Source organism: Aegilops tauschii, chromosome 7, assembly GCF_002575655.3.
Source record: "Aegilops tauschii subsp. strangulata cultivar AL8/78 chromosome 7, Aet v6.0, whole genome shotgun sequence".
Classification (NCBI taxonomy): Eukaryota; Viridiplantae; Streptophyta; class Magnoliopsida; order Poales; family Poaceae; genus Aegilops; species Aegilops tauschii.
In genome coordinates, this window is record NC_053041.3 from 136164113 (window position 1) to 136185883 (window position 21771).

General features: G+C 43.3%; 1 protein-coding gene across 1 annotated transcript; it reads right to left on the reverse strand.

Moving 5' to 3' along the window:
• Positions 1-12557: 12557 nt before the first annotated feature.
• LOC109758144 (uncharacterized) lies at positions 12558-13525 on the reverse strand. The gene has a single exon (XM_040397026.3). The coding sequence runs from the start codon at positions 13440-13442 to the stop codon at positions 12747-12749; it is 696 nt and encodes a 231-aa protein (XP_040252960.1). The 5' UTR covers positions 13443-13525; the 3' UTR covers positions 12558-12746.
• Between the last annotated feature and the right edge of the window lie 8246 nt (positions 13526-21771).

The window sequence follows — 21771 nt, forward strand, 5'->3', positions numbered from 1 at the left end:
CGACCCCGGATTTGTTTTCCCACCGGAGATCACACAGTTGATTCAGCAACAGAATGCCCTGATGCAAGTGTTAGTACAAAACCAAGGCAACAACAACAACAACAACCCACCACCACCACCTGTTGATCACTTAGCCCGTTTCCTGAGGCTAAATCCGCCGGTGTTTTCCAGCAGCACCGAGCCGATTGTTGCAGATGATTGGCTCCGCAAAGTTGGAAGGGAGTTGGCCACTGCAGGATGCACAGATGCGGAAAGAGTGCGTTTTGCCGCACATCAGCTTGATGGACCCGCAACATCATGGTGGGAGAATTACACAGCCACACACCCTATTGACACTGTCACATGGGACCAGTTTCAGCAAGCTTTCCGTACAGCCCATGTTTCAGCGGGAACTATGGCTATGAAGAAGCGTGAGTTTCGTAACCTACGCCAAGGAGGACGCACCGTAGGCCAGTATGTGAAGGATTTCAGTAAGTTAGCACGTTATGCACCAGATGACGTTGCTACAGATGCAGCCAAGCAGGAGAATTTTTTGGAAGGACTGAATGATGAGCTGAGCATGCAACTAATGGTAGCAACCTTCAACAACTACCAGGAGTTGGTAGATAGAGCATTCATGATTGAAGGGAAGCAACAGCAGATTGAGAACCGTAAGAGGAAGTATGGACAAGGGAAGTACAATTCTGGAGCTCAGCAGAAGCCACGTTTTACCCCGAAGCCGGGAGGACAGTTTCAGCATACCCATGGAGGAGGTAGTTCGCACACCCATAATGGCTCTAAGAATGGTAATGGGAACGGAGGAAGCAACAGACAGAACCGTACCAACCCTTCAACCCCAGCTAAGAGAGACCTGAGCCAAGTCACTTGCTTTAAGTGCCAGAAGACTGGACATTATGCCAATGAATGTCCTGAAGCCCAGAATGGTAATGGCAATGGAAGCTCTGGGAAGAAGCCGAACCCTTTCAATAAAGGACATGTGAACCACGTGAGCATGGAAGAGGTTGAAGCACAGCCTGATGCAGTAATAGGTAAGTTTTTGGTTAAGTCATTTACTGCACTCGTTCTTTTTGATAATGGTGCATCACATTCATACATATCAAGGGGATTTGTGGATAAGTATAAACTGCCAACCCAAGCCATTAGGTCACCCATGTTAGTAACCTCGCCAGGAGCAGAGTATATGGCTAGTTTATGGTGTGATCGGTTACCATTAAGGATTGGTAACTACCTGTTTCCCTCAGACCTAATAATATTGGAATCGCAAGGATTGGATGTGATATTAGGCATGGATTGGTTATCAAAGTATGGAGGGAACATCGATTGTGCCAGTAAGTCGATTTTGCTTACCACCCCAGAAGGAAGAAGGATCAAGTATGTATCTCGGCATGTGCCAAAGAGGACTCAAGTGAATTCCTTATCAGGAGTTGTATAGGAGGAGGTACCAGTGGTGAAGGATTACCCGGATGTATTTCCAGAAGAGTTGCCAGGCATGCCACCGGATAGAGACATTGAGTTTCTGATTGAACTTTTGCCAGGCACAGGGCCAATATCTAAGAGACCGTACAGGATACCCGCAAAAGATTTGGAGGAAATTAAGAAGCAGATTAAGGAGTTATTGGATAAAGGCTATATTCGCCCAAGTTCTTCACCTTGGGGATCGCCCGTACTTCTTGTGGAGAAGAAAGATGGATCGTTGAGGATGGTTGTTGATTACCGTGGATTGAATGAAGTAACCATCAAAAACAAGTACCCACTGCCGATGATCAATGATTTGTTTGACCGTTTACAAGGAGCTAAGGTATTTTCCAAGATCGATCTATGATCAGGATACCATCAGTTAAAGATTCGACAGCAGGATATACCTAAGACGGCTTTTACCACCAGATATGGGCTATATGAGTATACCGTTATGTCATTTGGTCTGACTAACGCACCTGCCTATTTCATGAACCTGATGAACAAAGTGTTTATGGAGTTTTTGGATAAGTTCGTCGTGGTGTTCATTGACGATATTTTAGTCTATTCCAAAAATGAAGAAGAGCATAAGGAGCATTTGCGTTTGGTACTTGAGAAGCTCAGAGAACATCAGTTATACGCCAAGTTCAGCAAATGTGAATTTTGGCTGAAGGAAGTTGGATTCCTCGGACATGTTATATCCGGAGAAGGAATAGCAGTAGACCCCGCCAAAGTTGAAACGGTAACAAGTTGGGAATCACCCACGTCAGTTGGAGAGATCCAGAGTTTTCTTGGACTCGCAAGATACTACCAGAGGTTCATCGAGAATTTCTCGAAGATTGCAAAGCCCATGACTGAGCTATTGAAGAAGGACACCAAGTTCAATTGGACTGAGGAATGTGAAGCTAGTTTCCAAGAGTTGAAGAAACGATTGGTTACATCACCATTGTTGATTCTGCCAGATCAACGCAAGGATTATGAAGTTTATTGCGACGCTTCTCGTCGAGGACTTGGAGCAGTGCTTATGCAGGAAGGAAGAGTTGTTTCATATGCTTCACGCCAACTTAAACCCCATGAGAAGAATTATGCCACGCATGATTTGGAATTAGCAGCCGTAGTGCATGCGTTGAAGACATGGAGACATTTTCTCATCGGAAACCATTGTGAGGTGTACACGGATCACAAGAGTTTGAAGTACATTTTCACGCAGAAGGAGTTAAATCTCAGGCAAAGGAGATGGTTGGAGCTTATTAAGGACTATGATATGAGATTGCATTATCATCCAGGGAAGGCTAACGTAGTAGCAGATGCTTTGAGCCGCAAGAGTCATATCAACACGCTCATGACAGGAGAGTTACCCCAGGAGTTAGCCGAGGATCTTCGCGAGCTACGTTTGGAGATAGTTCCAAGAGGCTATTTAGCGACATTGGAGATTCAGTCTACCTTGATGGAAAAGATCAGAGAAGCTCAGAAGACAGACAAGGAAATTAACGAGATAAAGGAAAAGATGAGCAAAGGAAAAGCCAAGGGATTTCATGAGGATGAGCATGATACCTTATGGTTTGAGGACCGCGTTTACGTGCCCAATGATCCGGAGATCAGGAAGTTGATTTTGCAAGAGGCCCATGATTCAACGTATTCGATTCACCCAGGAAATACCAAGATGTATTTGGATTTGAAGGATACTTTCTGGTGGACCGGAATGAAGAAGGATATTGCGGAGTATGTAGCAGTTTGTGATGTATGTCAGAGAGTGAAGGCAGAACATCAGAAGCTAGCAGGATTGCTACAACCATTGTCGATACCCGAATGGAAGTGGGATAAAATAGGCATGGATTTTATCACGGGATTGCCCAGGACTCGTTCAGGCTATGACTCAATATGGGTTGTAGTCGACCGTTTGACGAAAGTAGCTCATTTCTCCAGTGAAGACCACTTACACCAGTGCTAAGTTGGCAAACATATACATGACCAGGATAGTATGTTTGCATGGAGTTCCAAGGACCATTGTATCAGACAGAGGAACCAGTTTACCTCAAAGTTTTGGAAGCAGTTACATGAGACTTTGGGAACCAGGCTAGAATTTAGTACAGCCTTTCACCCACAGACAGATGGACAGACCGAGAGAGTCAATCAGATTTTGGAAGACATGTTGAGAGCTTGTGCACTAGATTATGGATCTAGTTGGGACGAAAATTTGCCATATGCAGAGTTTTCTTACAACAACAGTTATCAGACGAGTTTGAAGATGGCCCCTTTCGAAGCTTTGTACGGAAGGAGGTGTAGAACACCATTGTTATGGGACGAAGTTGGGGACCGTCAGTTGTTTGGACCAGATTTGATTAAGGAGTCTGAACAGAAAGTGAGGTTGATTCGCGATAGGCTCAAGGTAGCCCAGTCCAGGCAGAAGAGTTATGCGGATTCTAAACGTAAGGAGACAGTTCACGAAGTCGGGGACAGAGTTTATCTGCGAGTATCGCCACTTCGAGGAGTGAAGCGTTTTGGAGTTAAGGGAAAGTTAGCGCCTCGTTTTATCGGACCATACAGAGTTTCGGAACGTATGGGAGAAGTTGCCTACAAGCTGGAATTGCCCGAAGGATTGTCCGGAGTTCATGACGTATTTCACGTTTCCCAGTTGAAGAAGTGTCACGCAGAGATGGCTGAGATACCACTGAGAGATACAGTGCCAATGGAAGTGATTCAGCTGGAAAGTGATTTGACCTATGTGGAGAAACCAGTTAAGATTCTTGAGTATGCCAGCCGAGTTACCCGCAGTAAGGTTATCAAGTTTTGCAAAGTCCAATGGAGTCACCATACGGAAGATGAAGCCACCTGGGAGCGAGAGGAAGATCTACGGAAGGACCACTCTCACCTATTTTCTAGCCAACCCGAATCTCGAGGGCGAGATTCATCTTAAGGGGGGTAGGTTTGTAACATCCCAAATTTCCAATTTGGAATGTTATACATTAGATCATCATTGCATAGCATATTTTATCGCATTTTGGCAAATCCTCGATAAATCCTAAGCAACTCAAGGACCCTCGGAGAGAGTTGGGGATTTTCCCGATTTTTCATATTTGATTTTTATCAAATAATAAAACGAGGATTTTTTGTTTTAATTATTTTCTCTCCAAAAAATATTTCACATTAAAATAAATGAGAGGAGAAAATATGACTTCTCCAAAGCAATTGAAATATTGGAGGAAAAATATTAAAATCATATATTGGACTTTATCCGGATTTTATTTGCAATTTTACTTGCATTAAAAAAATTGCACGTTTTCAAAACTGCATTTTTGGCCAAGAAAAATGTTCACCTTGTTCTAATTATTTTTATTAGACGGAGAAAATTTGTTTTATCATTTTTGGATTTTTATTTGTTTTTCTGCGATTTTTTTTAGATTCGGCGGAATGTTTTAAAGAAAAAAAAAACCCGCGCCCGACCGGGCCAAGGCCCAGCCGAGCCAGCCGGCCCACCCGCGTCGTCTCCCTCGTGCGCACGCCCCGCCGCCGCCGGAGTCCGGCTCGGACAGGCCCCCGCCGCCGCCTTGCCCCCTCCTCCACGCCACCCCCTCCCCCTCTTAAATACCCCCCCACCCCGCCTCCTTCTCCTCACCCCGCCGCCGCCCCAGCCCGCACCCGCCGCCGCTCGCCCGTTGCCCCGCAGCCGCGCCGCCGCCGCCCGCCGCCCCGCAGCCGAGCCCGAGCCCCGCCCGAGCCTCGCCGCCGCCCCGCCGGAGTCCCGCCGGAGCCCGTCCCGACGAGGTACCGAGCCGCCGCCGCCTTGCCGGTTTTCTAAAAAAAACCATTCGGTTTTTTTTTCTAAACCCTAGTTTTCGTTTTTTTAGATCGTTTTTTTTTCGGTTTTATTACTTAGTGAACGTTCACCGACCCGTTCGTTTTAACGAACGTGTTCGTCGGATTTTCGCTGTTAACGAACGTTCGTTCGTTTAACCGTTCGTCAGTTTTCTTTTCGTCGGATTTTTCCGCGATTATTCCAGATCTCGATTTCCGATCAGATCTTCGTTTTCGTTTAACTTTTCGCTCGTTTATCGGAATCAGGCGATTCAAGCGCCTAGAGTTTCGTCTCGAAATTCTCTTTCCGTTAAACCTACTCAAACAAGTTTTTGCTACTGTAAAATTTGACCTAGATCCAGATTAGTAAACGAAGCTTGTTTCTTTCGCCGTTTGACTTTCGTTGCTTCGTTCGATTTGATTCTTTTTGCAAACCGGAGTTCTTAAGTTGAACTTTCTGGTTGGATATTTTATTCGAGTTTTACCTGTGCATTAGATGAGTACTTATTGTTTGCTTGTTTGTTGCGATAGAGTACCCGGAGTGCGCCGCTTGTTACTTCGAATCTCTAGGTTTCGCGGATCATCAGCAAGGCAAGTAACACTTTGATCATGCTTTTCCATACCCAGTTTTATTGCATTAGATCAGTCCTCAAACATTGCATGATTAGGATCTAATTAAATTGTGGGTATTGGGAAGTAGTTGAGGTAGTACCTATTACCTGTTTATTTATCAAACCCTTGGGAGTTACTTCTACGTTTGCTTATATTGCCATGCTATGCTCGTAGACGTGGATTGGGTTTGAGAGATATTCATGTCAGATGTGAGATTGTTAATTAATGGTTTACTTAAGGTGGCAACTAAAACTCACATCTGGGTGGATTGAGGTACCTGGGTATTCCAGGATTGCCTGTTTTTCTTTTGGACCGCCACCCAGGTTCAAAGGGATCATGAGATTATTCATGCTAGAAACTTCCGTGTGCAGCCGCAAGCTATTATGGGCTCTAGCATAGTAGATTAAGTTGTGTGAACTCTTACAGTGGTAGACTAGCAGATGTAGGGGATGTAGGTGGTACGGTCTATCACATCGTAAGGTGCAAACACTTCTGAAAGACTGTGTCTCGGTCATCCGTTTCTCAAACATCATGTAGTGCGAGAATCAAGCGGAGGCGATCGAGTCTTGTGGGAAAAGTGCACAAACCTCTGCAGAGTGTATAAACTAATCATGGTTAGCCGTGTCCCCGGTTATGGACAACTTGAGTATCTAGTACTTGGATTTTCATATGAATCTCATCATCATGTTACTTTAATTAATTTTGATGGGTTAATGATGATACTTAATTGGGATTGAGAATGCTGTCAACCATTCTCAATGTTTAACAACCACCATGATAGTTAAATAAAATTTATTCCTTTGCAGTAAGGAAAAATTGGCTTTTCGCAAAACTGTAACCATAGAGCTTTCCACCAGCCATACATGCATGTAGTATAGCATTATTATGTTCATTACTCTCTATGTGTTACATTGCCAGCATATACCATGTGCTGACCCGTTTTCGGGCTGCAACGTTTCATGTTGCAGACTTTTCAGACGACGAGTAAGGTGCCTTAGGTCGTGGTCTTGTACTCAGTGATGCCGTTGGAGTTGATGGACTCACTTACCTTCCAAGCCTTCCGCTGTTATTGTATTTAGATGGCCTTAAGCCATATTTATCATACTTATTTCTCTTTGAGATATTCAATGTAATAAGTGTGTGATTTCTACTCTGTTATAAATCCTCCATTTGTACTGTGCGTGTCAGCATTACTGATCCAGGGATGACACTGGTGCACAGCAGCACAGACTGTTTGAGGTCTGGTCGCTACAATCGTAGTCTTGTTGTTGTAGCTCTTTCTAGACAATCATGGGTACGCTTATAAATCTATTCCACAAGATCATAGTGTCCTTCATCCATGTCTTGTGCCTGAATTAATAATGTTGGATATGCATTTACACGTGCATATCAAAGAAAACCCGTAGCCATAGCTATTATGCAAGAAAAGAAAAGACAAAAGTCCAAATCCAATGGATATGCATTTACACGTGCCATAGCTATTATGAAACAAAATAATTACGCCCATTTAAACAAATTACTCATAATTTACGACAGAGTGAAACAGAATCTAGATCCAAAGTTGCACAGACGGTCAACTTCGTCAACTAGATACCATATAATCCACCTAGCCGTGGTGGGAGATACAGTTAGCTTTCAATACAAATCTAACTCAATACCACCCCCATGCTCGGATTTGCCTAATACAGCGCTAAAGGGGGAAACAGAAAGAGTCTTATTTTAGTTGACCGGCTAATCTCATCTACGCTTTCTACCATCTTAGCAGATGTTAAGAAAACCCGTAGGTTTTTCATTCGTGCAGGCATGCCCGCTTAGCTGGTGTAGCGCCATCGTCGTCGTCCGTACTGGATCCACGGACGAATCTGGTAGTTGACTCGCAGCAGCTGCTCGTGCTTGTGGGGTCGTCACCGCCAGCTAAAATATGTTCTTCTGATCATATGTAGCCATCCCCTCGACCGCTGAAAGACGAGATTCGACTTCAGGTTCTTCTGTCTGATCTCCATCCGCCATTGAGACGCCATCAGCCCTGCCATGAACTGATTCCTACATGCAGAAGCCAAAACTTTTTTAGATCTGCATTATTACTGCTAGAACATGCGAAAGGGGAAGAACAGACCAGAAACAACAAAGATCATATGTACATACTGCGATCAAAGAGGAGCTGCGGGAGAGAACATCATGATGCGGATCACTGCCGCTCAACTGACCTCGCTTGTCGACCAATCGAATGCCGACCGAAGCAGATCTTGACGCACCTGCGCATCAAATTGTGCGCTCGATAGAGCTGCAGACATATCTAAACTCGTATGCGGTACGCACACACCGATTTGCTTTTAGCACACCTTGCTCACAAGCAGCAGGATGTAGAGGGCTTGGGGGATTAGGGTGGCAAGTGGTGGAGGTTGGTGTGAAAGACGGGAGTGCTGGACCAGAGGCAAGGTATCGGTCTTTAAGTACAGCGTGGTTCCCCGAGCGCGCTCGTTCTGTATAAAATTCAAACGGCGGGCGGTTCGCGCTCAGCGCACATATCAAGGTATGTGTTCACAGCTGGCATCCACGCCAGTGATAGGATGTTAATGTTGCATGCGAGTACTAAGGTAGAAGTTAATATATACAATCGGGAGAATAAACTTACAGAAAAATAAACTTCCATTCTGAAAATACAGAGCACAAAACTTGTTCAGTCCACAATAAGTTAGAAGATTTGTGGCACACAGCGACAAATGCTGTGTCTTATTACAGAGAGTTATCATCTATTGGCTGCAAAGCCCTCAACATCGTGGATCCCATGAGTTCAAACCAAAGCACTAATTCTATTTGCGTCTATATCAGTGTTGGCAGCAATATGGAGAACAACTTTTGGCTTGTTGCAGGTGTTTCTCCTATGGCCACCGACGCCACAATTTGAGCATTTTGCCTCCTCCCTTTCCTTCTGAGGAAGATCACCTCTCTGCGGACAAGTTGTGCTCTTATGTCCAGGTTCGCGGCATATGCTGCAGAAACGAGTGCGCTTGCTCGTGCCGCACTTGTCAACATCTTCACCAGGTTTGCATTGTTTTAACCTTTTGCTTTTTGCACCCCGATCATCGTATGGAGGTTTATCTCTGCTGTTGGTAGGTCGTCCGGCTTTCCTTTTACGCTCTGGTGCTTTCAACCCTACAAAATCACCGATAGCACTGCGTTCTGCATCACTTGTATTGCTGTTCGTGTATGCGATTGCTGGAACGGCTTCTTTGTCTTTAAGTTGCATCCGCTGAGTTCTGTCCTCCAATCCCATGCCATCACGGACAGCAGCTACAGGAGTTAGCTTATCCATTGTTATCTTGAGCATTTCCATTGCAATCCCATATGCTTCTGGATTTGCATCCCCTAACCTCACGACTTCAAGTGCATGGCTGTAGAGATTTGAATGTCTGAATGTTACTGACTTTACAGAAATGCTATCCTTCTGAAGGTATGAGAGATGGGCTGGCAGTATATCTCGTGCATCTTTCGTCCAACGTTTGAGAATATGCTTCTCTGGTATGTGATCTATGCCGATGAAATCCAGTACCTGTCACACATAGGTGGTGTTTCATCATGCAGGCTTTCAAAAGAGAACTTTGCAGATATTTTATCAGCAGGATGGGGCAGGGTATTACCTTGACAGCATGGCAGCAGAGCAGGCCAGTGTGCTCGAAATTGCCGCATTCACATAACACTTGTGGTCCATCATCAACCAGTTCTACCTTATATAGAATCCTGCACCACATTTCATGTTTTTCTGGATGGTGTCGTCTGACAAAGCATGTTTTACCTTTTTCAACTTCTTCAACTCTGTACTGTGATGCTTCATATGTGATTTGGCCAAACATGTCAAATATAGCTCGAGTGTACACCTTGCTGGCATGATGCTCCAAGGGTGTGTTCATTCTCATTACAGGGGACACCTGAAAAAGCAGACATTGTATTATGAAGATGACATGACATCACCCACTAACAAAATCCGAGTAACAATTTCTGAAAAACTTACTATTTTTGTCCTCCTCTCTTCATAGTTCTCACTTGCCTCTCTATCAAAAAGAAGCCGCATGTACTGACGAACAAATAGATGCATTGGACAACTAGCTGGAACATAAGTCTTCAACATGTGGTTGGCACTTTCACTGCGCTGCGTACTGTTCATCTTAGCACAAAACTTGCCATGGAAATATGGCTTCGCCCATTTCTCTCTTGTCTCATATATCTGGGTGAGATAATTGTTCTTCTGCAGACCATATGTTTCAATCATCTGCTCCCATGCCGATTCAAGTTCGTCTACTGTCAACATGTGTTGTACTATTTTGTGGAAATCTGACTTGAATTTGCTGCGCTTCGTGTAATATGATCCAAGATATTCCTTTGCTTTTTTGAGCACATGCCATTTGCACCATCGGTGTGTTGTGTCAGGCATAACTTTCTCAATAGCTAATTCCATTGCTCTGCATTGGTCTACAAGAAAAATCGGAAGTCATCATATTATGTCAGTACAGTGATACCACAGTGTTCTACAATACAAGAGATTAAGCAAAATATCTTATTCCATTCCTCACCAGTTAGTATTGTTTGTGGATGCTTCCCACCCATCATGCGGATGAATTCAGCAAACACCCACTGGAAACTTTCCTCTGTCTCGTCCCTATGAGCACACCACCAAAGATCACACTCTGGAAGTGATTGTTGACTCCAACGAACTGCCCAAATGGCATGTCATACATGTTTGTACGGTAAGTTGTATCAAAGGTTATTGCATCTCCAAAGTAGTAGTACTGTGCTCTTCTGGCACCAGTTGACCATAACAGATTGCGTATGCGGCTTTCTTCGTCAGGCTGTACTCTGTAGTACAACCCAGAATCTTTTGCTCCTAATTCTGCAAAAACATCCATTGTCTTCTTCACATCATTATCAGCTTGTTCACGACTGATCTTGCCACACAACCCTCGGAGAGCTCTTTTGTTGAATGGTACATTGCTCATTGAACCGAAGAAACTTCCGATTATATTGTAAACTTTGCCAACGCTAATGTTGTTTTCGCGGAGTTGTTTAATCACATCACGTGTGTATATATCAATATGCTTGTGTGAAGGCCAGTAAACTTTCTCACCACATCTTTCAGTGAGAACATGGTTGTGATCTGTCCTGTACTCATTTATATACCAGCCATTATTGGCTGAACGTAGCAGCCGTATCATAGCAGGGCATCTACATCGGCATGTACGTTTGTTATCCTTCTTTGGTATTCCCTGAAAATGTTAAAAAAAACGTACAGCACAGTGATTGTCAATAACATCTTCACTCATAGGCAGTGATACGAGACAGTAAATGACTACTCACCGAACATCCACAAACTATCTCCTGCATGCATTTGGTTCTTTCAACATTTAGCCGGCTTTTGCCATATCTTACTCCAAACCCAACCTCCCATGAATATAGATTGTAGTAATCATAAGCTTCACCCAGTGTATCAAAGTTCCTTCCCACGGCAGGAACTATGACCGTTTCAGTTTTGTTTTCTGCATAGCTTTGCAGTGTTAGTTCCAGCGCACTCATCCTAGCAGCACATGGGGGTCTTTCGTCAGGTACATGCCCAACCCGGATTCTGCATGTATAGAGATGTATATTTTCAGAATTTTTGTTCACTTAGCTGTTTTAGCACACGACATGCACATGGAGCAACAAATAGTACACACATCAAACGCAATAAACCCAATGTCGTGCAGATGTACCTCTTCGTCCAGCCAGGGGCTTCAGGGTTGTCTTTCCCTGTAGACTGCTCTGAAGCTGCTGCAGACAGCGCTACTGCTTCGCAAGTGCTGTTCAGATCCGTTTCCATGGCTACTATGGCATCTCCCGCTTCTGCAATGCTGGATTCAGCAGGCCCGCACACTGGCGCTTGGTTCGCACCATGTTTCAACAGCGGCTCTGCTCCGGGCAGATCCGGCAGTGGAAATCTATTTCAAGCGGGACGAGTATGAAAGTAAGGAATTGATCTATCCTACCACAGAGAACATAAAGTGGGAGCGGCAAGGTTTACCTGTCAACTGGATCGGACAAGAAATCGATTTCCTCCTCTCCGGCGGTCGCGACCTCCATAGCCATGAGCTTCTCGCTATCGCCACCGCCCCAGGGGAGAAGATAGATCTGCTTTTACTTTTGAGAGCCGGACGAATGACGGTGGCCCACATTATAGTATTCACCCACGCATCCGGCACGAGGCGTTTATGTAACGGACGCACGAGACGGAATTGTAACGTGAGCAGTCTCAACCCATCTGTACCAACGGAACGATAATATCGTGTACCGATTCTCCCCCGTTAGGCTCGACGTCACCGTTTCGGCAACTCGCTTGCGAACGTACGTAACGAGGATTTGTACATACGATTGCATTTAATACTATACGCCACGCGTCGCCGCTCCGTCCTTGCCAGATAGCAGGAGCGCGCGAGCCCGTCCGCGCCATCGCCGCTCTCATACTACACGTACCTTAGATAGCTAGTCTAGCCATACGTACCAAGACAACTAGCGTCGCGTGTAGTAAATGTTAAACCTGCCACGGCGAAAGACTCGGTAGGTCGGGCTGCTGCCGCAGTGCCGCTCGTCGTCAGTCGTGACACATGCACAATTAACTGCAAGGAGTACGTGCTGTCTCAAATTAAAGTCACACTGACAGGCATACAAGCAGCAACAATGGTCGACGATCAATCGCCATCCATGCCTTATCAATCGATTCTACCGTACACTAATTTAGTAAATACAGTAGATTGCAGGTAGCTAGATGGATCGGTAGGCATAGCTTGGTTGATCCATGGGGGAGGCAACGGATGGCATCACGTAGCTACTACCGTTGGAGCGGAGCTGGCCTCAGTTCACACGATGGCCGGGGCCTCCGACTTGTCCAGGCACGGCGCGTCGGTGACGACGACGCTGGCGTAGTCCGGCGACGACGAGGAGGACGAGCCACCGACGGCGATGGTCACCGGCCAGCAGTAGTACGTGGCCAGGTCGCTGGTGGTGACGTAGTCCCCGCTGGCCATCGCTACGTGGCTGTGGAACACCCCGCGCAGCATCATCTCCACGCCGTCGACGCTGCGCCCCTCGAAGAGCGCCCGCACGTACCGCATCGGAACGTCCTCGCCCGGCGTCATCGTCACCCTCACCATCGCCTCGTGCGCCGTCCGCTGCAGCACGGGGATGGACTGCGACAGGTCGAACTCGGCGATCTTCGTCGGCGACGGCGACGACGCGCTCGTGACGTCCGTGAGCCGGACGGTGACGTTGGTGTACTCGACGGAGGCGCGCCCGCTGGGGTTGTTGGCCCTGAGGACGAAGTTCAGCGCCACGACATTGCCCGGCGGCGGCATCGACGGGATCCAGTCGACTGCCACGCGGCCGCCGGCGAGCTTCAGCTGCAGCTTCTCGGGGTGGAGCATCACCACCACGGCCCGAACGATCACCGCCACGGCCAGCACGGTCACCACGGACGCCACCGCCCACCGCGCCACGTACAGCCATCCGAACGTCCTGGTCGCCGTCTTGCTCTGCTCGGTGGCTGCCATTTGCATCGGTCTGGAACTCTGGATGTGCGCGTACAAGTGGCACTACTGGCTAAGCTACAGTTGTTAGAGTTGCACACGTAGCATGCATCAATTAGCTAGCTACCACTGCGCACGTCTTCGTGAATGGGAACCACTTCCGGTATCTACTTATAGATAATTTGCTCTCGGCGAGCGATTTAATTATGCGCGCACATGTATAAGAACATCTCTAGCTGATCTCCTAGGAGAGTAAAACTTATTTTTGAGTTATGCATATCGTCGAACACTTCTCATGCAGCTTAGAGTCGAATGTGAAAGCAAAAAAGAGAAAGAAGAAACTAGTTTACCTAGAATCGAATGCTAGACCTGGACGGCATGAGCTGGTCGGTGAAGCACTCAAAGGTGCTGGACCTGCGACCGGCGGTGGCGTGTCAAGACGAAGCGGTTCATGCGCAAGTATGTGCTCAGCTCATGGAAGATGCTCACCATCCTAGCATATATTTGTCAAGGAAAATATGACGCCAAAAAAAGGTTAATTGAAACATATAGACTTGTGATATGATTTTTCAATATATTGCCATGAGAAACACAATGATGCAAACGATTGGTATAACGGACTTCCCATTTAAACGAATCTTGCATTTTGAAAATAATGTGAGACATAGGGAAAAAAATCGATGGTATCCTCTGTCAAGACTTGGTCGGAAAACAAATTGGCCATCAACTAGATTTCTTACACCAACACGAGATTCAAATTGATGGCTAGGATCACACCCAACGCTAACCCTTCCTCTGCCTTCCCCAACCCTCTATCTTGTCTTGATTCTATGTTCTGGAAGGCAAACGTAAGCTCAAGGTTTTGCTTAAAACCCCACACAATCCTAGCCCACCCTAACTCGCATTTACTTGCAACATCATGTTTGCTTTGCCACTGGCTTTGGCTCGATTCCCATCTCATCTCCACATGTGATGTTGCTTCTATATCGCCACCGGCTCCGACTTGAATCTTGTCTAGTATTCACCCAATGTCGCTATATCTACATCATTGCATGCATATACCTGGGCCACGCCGCTTCCGTGTTGTCATGGGCTCGGGATCGGGTTAATCATAATCGAAGAAGTTGAGACATAAAGAGGATATTCCATTGCAATTTATTTATTAACAAATTGGGTTTATGTCAACTAGAAATTGGCAAACACATCTAAAATGAAACGAGTGGATGCGGCTCGCGACTCCATGGCCTCACGAGCATTTTCTCGCCCACCCCGCACAAGTCGTGCGGAGACACACTCCACAATCTCACAACCTTCTCGATAAGTGTTTTTTGAGTGAAACTCCATATGAAATTTGAGCAAAACTAATCGAACACGGAAATACATGAATGCGCGGGAGGGTTTACAATCTTACAACACATCATCAGCTCATTGATGCACTCGTCAAGTGGATGTATTTGCAAGCTTCTACAAAGTGTTGATTCGTTGTTTGAGTGCTATGCATGGAATATACGTTTCTGTGCTCATTTACTTCATCCGTGTGTGTTTTTTAAGCTGCAATGTAGTACTATGCTCATCAACAGGTTATGATGTTGTGGAATGTTTGAGACTTGATGTGCTCGTGTTGCTCATTTTCTAGCACCGTAGAGTAGATGGTTGTTCTGAGCTCTTGCCGCTGGCCGGCTGGACCACGGGACGGTGATCGCAGCGGGGGAAATTACTCCGCTCTGCTGTGCGTTGTGCTGGAGCAGCTCACAGGGACAGGGCTGGGACCTGGATCCCCGCGTGCAAAACCCCGGCCCGACAACGGATCGGGATCACATGGCAATACCCGGCCCCGTTTCACCCCGTTACCATCTTGAGTTCCTGACTTCTGCGCATGCACCATACAAAGTCCATATCCATATCGACAGCTTCTAGCTAGGAGTTTATTGTCCATGGCGACCAGCACTGGGAAGTTCACTGATGGCGTGTGGGGCCCGAAGCACTACATCCTGGCGGCCATCGCCGTGACCCTCGCCGTGAGCGCCGTGGCCGTCGTGACCTCCGTCATCCTCAGCCCCGCGCGCATCGTCTTCTCCGTGACCGCCACCTCCACCAACCAGCTCCAGCCTCCAGGGCGCGCCGGTGTTGATCCTAAACTTCACCGTGGACGCCGCCAACCCGAGCCGCCGCGCGGGGGTGGAGTACAGCTCCCTCACGGCTCGGCTGCGGGTGTACAGCGCGAGCCACGGGGCTGCCGCGTCGGTGCAGACGGTGGTCCACCACGCCATGCCGCTCCTCCAGCCGCCGGCGAGCTCGAGCTGCTTCCGGGCGTCGGCCTTCTTCGACCAGAGTTTCGTGGTAGGTAACTCCGGCGGCAACAATGGCGGCCGGGCCCAGCGGGCGCCTCCCATGAGCGTGCTGCTGAGGGCCCAAGTCCGGTTCAAAGGTCGGGCTGGCCTACTCCCGCCCGTACGACGTCGAGGTGTCCTGCCAGCCCGTCGACTTCTTCACCGCCGCGGCCGCCGGTACGAGGATCGGCTGTGTTGCCTGACAGATTGATCGATCTATGCCTAGCTGTTTGTGTCGATATGTGAATCTCTGTAGACCTGCAGATCCATTTGTTTCGACAGCCCAAATCATATGCTATTTTAGTTCTCCAAATGAATGCTTCTGCTTTGCTACCACGAGGATCGGCTGTATTCTTCTGGTTTCCCTACATCTTCAGAATAGGATTATTAAAGAAAATTGTTCATGGAAGGGTTATTAATTGTTTGTTTCTATGGTGTACTTACTCCACCAAGAAATGCAGAGAGTTTCGGCCCGTCTAGAAGTCAGTCGAATGAGACTTCGCTATGTCTCAGTCGAATGACATCCGGACCTCCTATTTGACGCTCTTTGCATTGAACAGAAGGGTTGCCGCACAGGGGGGGCATTTGGATGCGTCCGCAAACGGGTGAGGAGAATTAGGTAATCTAGCGAGCCGAATGTATTTTATCAAGTCGTTGTACAGTAGAGAGAATATATACTGTAATGACAGGTACTACATCGAACCGATGTACTACAGCGATCAGTTCTTTTGTGTGTGTTTTCTAAATAATAAATATTTCTATAAAAGGCAAATAATTGTTTAAATTTTAAACATTTGTTGAAAATCTTTTTAAAACAATTGCAAAAACTTTTTGAAACCATGAAGTTTTTTGAAATATTAATTTTCATGGCAACACAAACATATTTTGGAATTCTAAAATATTACTGGAAATTTAATTATATTTGTGAAAACATGAACATTTTATACATGCTGAACATATTTTTTAAAAATGACATTTTCTTGAAATTCTAAACATTTTTTGAAAAGTGAATGTTTTTGTTAAAACAGGACATATTTTTTATTTCATTTTTTGTCATTCGAACATTTTTCAGAATTTCGAAACAATATCTGAAATTTCTGAAGATATGAGAAAAAAACACAAAAGAATCCGTACGTAGAAATAAAAAACGTTCTAAAATGTCCCCGTAGAGTTTTTTAGTGGTATGTGCCTAAAACAGTTTAAACTGAACTAGAGGAGCGCCTATACAGGGCAGTACGCGCCTGCAGCCACGGGAGCGCGAACCCTCTCTCTGCTCCCCCGCGCGCCCTCATGTGCCGGCCCATGTGCGGGGTGGGAAGCCCCTTGTTTTTTAGCCTTTTTTCTATTTTCAGCTTTTTTTGTTTTTAAAAATAATTAATATTTCCGAAAAAGTTACGGATTGTCCAATTATTCTTGAATTCAAAAATTGTTTACAATTTGAATTTTTTTCAGGAAATGATAAATTCTCAAGGATTCAAGAAATGTTCGCAATTTCAAAAATAATGTTCGTCTATTCAAAAAATGGTTATAATTTTAAAACATGTTCACAATTTCAAAAAATTGTTCATGATTTCAAAAACTGTTCATGATTTCAGAAAAAAAGTTCACGATTTCAAAAACAAATGTCATGATTTCAAAAAAAGAGAAATAGAACATTAAAGAAACGAGAAAAAGAAAAATGTTCACAATTTCAAAGAAATGTTCACGATTTAAAAAAATGTTCACGATTTCAAACAAATGTTCATGATTTCAGAAAAATGAGAAACAGAACATTAAAGAAAAGAGAAAAAGAAAAATGTTCACGATTTCAAAAAAATATTCGCAATTTCAAAAAAATGTTCATGATTTCAAAAAAAGAGAAACAGAACATTAAAGAAAAGAGAAAAAGAAAAATATTCACGATTTAAAAAAATGTTCATGATTTCAGAAAAAGAGAAAACAGAACATTAAAGAAAAGAGAAAAAGAAAAATATTATTCAGAAAAGGTTCAAATAAAAAGGAAATACAAAATAAAAAAGCGGTAAAAAGAAACAAGAAAAAACCGGTTCTGGGAAGGTTCTAGAACCTTCCCAAAACTGGTGGGGAGGAATCCCTATATGGGCCGGCCCAAAAAGCTGCGGACGCTCAGCGGGGGGGGGGGGGGGGGGGGGGTACGTGCCAACTCGCCAGCGGGCGACCTACGTGCCGTATAGGAACCCCGCTGGACTAGAACCTTCTAAAAAGTTCACAAAACGGGAATAATGTGCTATGCTGCTTATCAAATGGGCTAGCCCAGTTACATCCCCTTGCCTGTGTGTGTTTCAACAACGTTTTGATGCGAAGGCGAAATCCTATTTGACGCCTTCTGCGCCCGATACAGTGCTTCCAACAACCGGGCGCATAACCCCATCTCCTCCCGTCGCGTTTTTGGGCCGCCCCATTTCTGGCTTTTTCCTGTTGGAAACGGCTAAAATTTGAGCAGCCATAGGGTTCGAACCCACAAACCCTTTTGTTCGGAGTGCTCGGTGATAACCACCAGGACTTCACCTGCTTGTGTGAAACTAGTTTGTTTTCCCTTCCTTTATTTCGTTCTTCAATTCCGCTTATTCTTTTTTTCTCATCTCTTTCTATTTTTCCATGCGCGGTTTCGTAAAATTTGTGAACCTTTTTTTCTAAATTTATGAACTTTTTTCAGGTTTGAAGAACATTTTTAAAATTAGATGAATTTTTTTTAAATTCGATCAACTTTTTTGAAATTTGATGAACTTTTTTGAAATTTTTTAAAATTTGATGAACCTTTTTTGAAATTTTTTGATTTGTTTTTCAAATTTGACGTTTTAAAAAAAATCAATGAAGTTTTTTGAATTCGATGAACTTTTTTTGAGATTTGATTAACCTTTTTTAAATTGTATGAACTATTTTCAAATTCAACGACTTTTTTCAATAAATTCAATGAACTTTTTTTGAATTCGATGGACTTTTTCCATTTTTGTGAACATTGCTTTTCATTCATGGTTTATGTGAATACTTTTTCAATTTTCAATTTTATTTATTCAAATAGTTTATACTAGGTATACAATATTAGTACATGTTTAATGTTTGTACTAAATGAAAGGTCAAATAGTTCTGGTTTCATGAAAAAGTAAGCAAACAGAGGTTGGTCTAGTGGTTAACGCTTACTGTCATTCACTTGGGAGTCAGCAGTTCCAGTCCCGATCCTCCCTAATAAACGTTGCATTTCTCCTTCGTCAATTTGCTTTTTCAGCAGTTTATTGGGTCGGCCCATAAAGAGGGGCGCGTGAGTGCCAACTACACTCCCTGGCGCTTAAGGCACTGGGAGGAGCTCTCGATGCAAAGTGCGTCAAATGGGAAACACGACGACACCTATTTGGCGCATAGGACATTGTCTAGTGGGGAGTTCCTAGGCTACGCATTCTGCGTCAACTAGTCGGGCGTTCGCACAGGGGAGTTCGTTTGTGCGCTTACTGTGCCGCGATGCGCTGGTTTCTCCGTTTCTTTGTTTGGATGCGTTTCTCTGTTTTTCTCGTTCTTTGAAAACTGTTTCACGCGATGTACTGCTTCTGCTGTTTCTCTCTGTTTCTACTGTTTGTGAGAAGAAGAGTTCCAATAAAAGAGAAAGCTAATGCCAATCTCGTTTCTATTTGTGAAACTTGAGAAACAATAGTAAAAGAAGAGTTCCAAGACACCAAGATAGTGAACCTTGTTTAAAAATCCAAATGTTCAAGAAAGTACCAGTACAGGAGCAGAAAAAGAAACATACAAAAAAAACTATATGGAAATAAGTATATAAATGTTTGAGCTTCTTTACAAACTTATTCTGCAGATTTAAACCTTCTTTACAACTGAACGTAATGCAAGAAAGTATCACTAGGAAACCATGTTAAAGAAACAACAGATTAGTTTCCTCATGGTGTTCTTTTGAGTTGAAAAAAATTCTTGAATTGGGACCCTTGATAATAAAAAAGGGAAATATGTTAGTTGGTACAATGAAAAAAAATGGATGCTGCACCGACGACATGTGTATGAAGTTACCTAACTGTGTTCATATGTGGGTTCAAAAATTATTTCAACACGGTTTCATAAGTTGAAATTTTGACACATGGTTCTCTTTGTCATAGAAGTACATATATTTACAAAAGCGAACATTGTCAAAATTTGATAACAAACTTTTAAAAACACAAACATTTTTTGCGAAACCCATCAGTTTTCTTAAAATGTGAACAATTTCTAAACAAATTGAATATTTTTTGACATTGTGATTTTTTAAAAAGAAACATTATATAGAATTCCTAAACATTTTTTTAAACACGGACATTTTTCTGAAATAGTGAACAAATTTTGGAAATGCGAACATAGTTTGACATTCCTGTACATTTTCTGAAACATGAAAATCTTATGAATAAAACTCTAAACATTTTTTCATAAAGAGAACATTTTCTGAAATTCCTGAACATATTCTGAATGCATTAACATAACAAAATTTGAAAACGAGAACATTTTTTTGAAATTACTGAACATTTTTAATAATTGTGAACAAATTTTTTCAAGACACGGACATTTTTCAAGAACATTTTATGAAATTTCTAAAAAGACTTTTTCAAACATGAACATGTTATGAAATTCTGAACAAAATTTGAAAACGAGAACCTTTTTTCAAAACTACCGAACATTTTCCAAAACAGAAACTTTTTTTGAATGTGTGAACAAAATTTGAAAAGAAGAACATTTTATGAAATTTCTAAGAAGATATTTTGAAATACAAATATTTTTTAAAATTCTGACCAAAATTTGAAAACGATAACATTTTTTTTGAAATTACTGAACAAGTTTTTGAAGTTGTGAAGAAAATTTGATAACAAGAACATTTTATGCAATTTCTAAAAAGAATTTGTCAAACATGGACATTTTTTGAAATTCTTAACAATATTTTATAACGAGAACCTTTTTGATTTTTTATTTTTTAAAATAAATTGGGAGCTAATTTCGAAAAGGAGAACTAGTTATAAAGTTCTGAATAAATATTTGAAATTTTCAACAAAGGAAGAAAAAGAAAAACTATTAGGCAAAAGAAAAGAAAAGACACAGGGAAAAAACTTAAACGAATATTTTTTATAACAAAAATATTCTGAACAAATTTTGAAAAATGAGAACAAAAAAGTTGACAAACAATTTTTGTAAACATGAATTTTTTTAAACTCTGAACCTTTTTGAAAACATGAACAAATTTTAAAATCACAAACAATATTTGGAAAACTTGAACAAAATTTTAAAACTTCGAACTTTTCAGAAAACGTGAACAATTTTGAAAATTCTGAACTTTTTGAAAAACATTAACAATATTTTAAAACATAAATAAAATTTTATTTTTGAAAAAATGTAAAAAATGAACAATTTTGGAAGATGTTAAACATTTTTTAAACTTGTGATTTAAAAAAAAGGCAAACAAGAAAATATGAACCTGAAAAAGAAACAAAAAACAAAAACAAAGAAATGAAAAAAAGAAACAGAAAAAAGAAATGAAACAGGAAAACGAAAAAAAGAAGAGAAAGAAACAATCACAAAAAACCGTTAAACCGGTATAAAAACAAAAAAAACAGTTCAGAGAACCTTCTGGAAGGTTCCCAAAGCCGACTGCCTCGGTATGTGATAGTGGGCCGGCCCAGTTCTCGCGCTCGGGGGATCGCCTGTGAGAACCCTCGACAGTTTGACGCAGTTAGCGTCAGATAGGATTTTCCAATGACATTATCCATGTGTGATCGTCCTGTTTGATCGTTGGTCTTATCGCGAGAGCAACTAGTTAACGAGCGCTCCTTCGGGAGCCTCGCAACGATCAGCGCCACTTGGCGCGCTCTCAGACATTCGCCATGTGTCGCGCTCCTGGCGCTTCCTCTGGATTTTGTTTTTTCGCACACGTTTTCGGCTTGTTTCGACGTTTTAGTTTTCCCCCGGTCTTTTTTAGCTTTTCGATCAAAAAAAATTCCAAAAAAAAATTCCTGCGAAAAAACACGTTTTCTTTTTCTTTCCTTTTG

Bases quoted from the DNA above. Each gene is read 5' to 3' on its own strand.
- LOC109758144 (XM_040397026.3), bottom strand. From the start codon at position 13,442: ATGCAAATGGCAGCCACCGAGCAGAGCAAGACGGCGACCAGGACGTTC.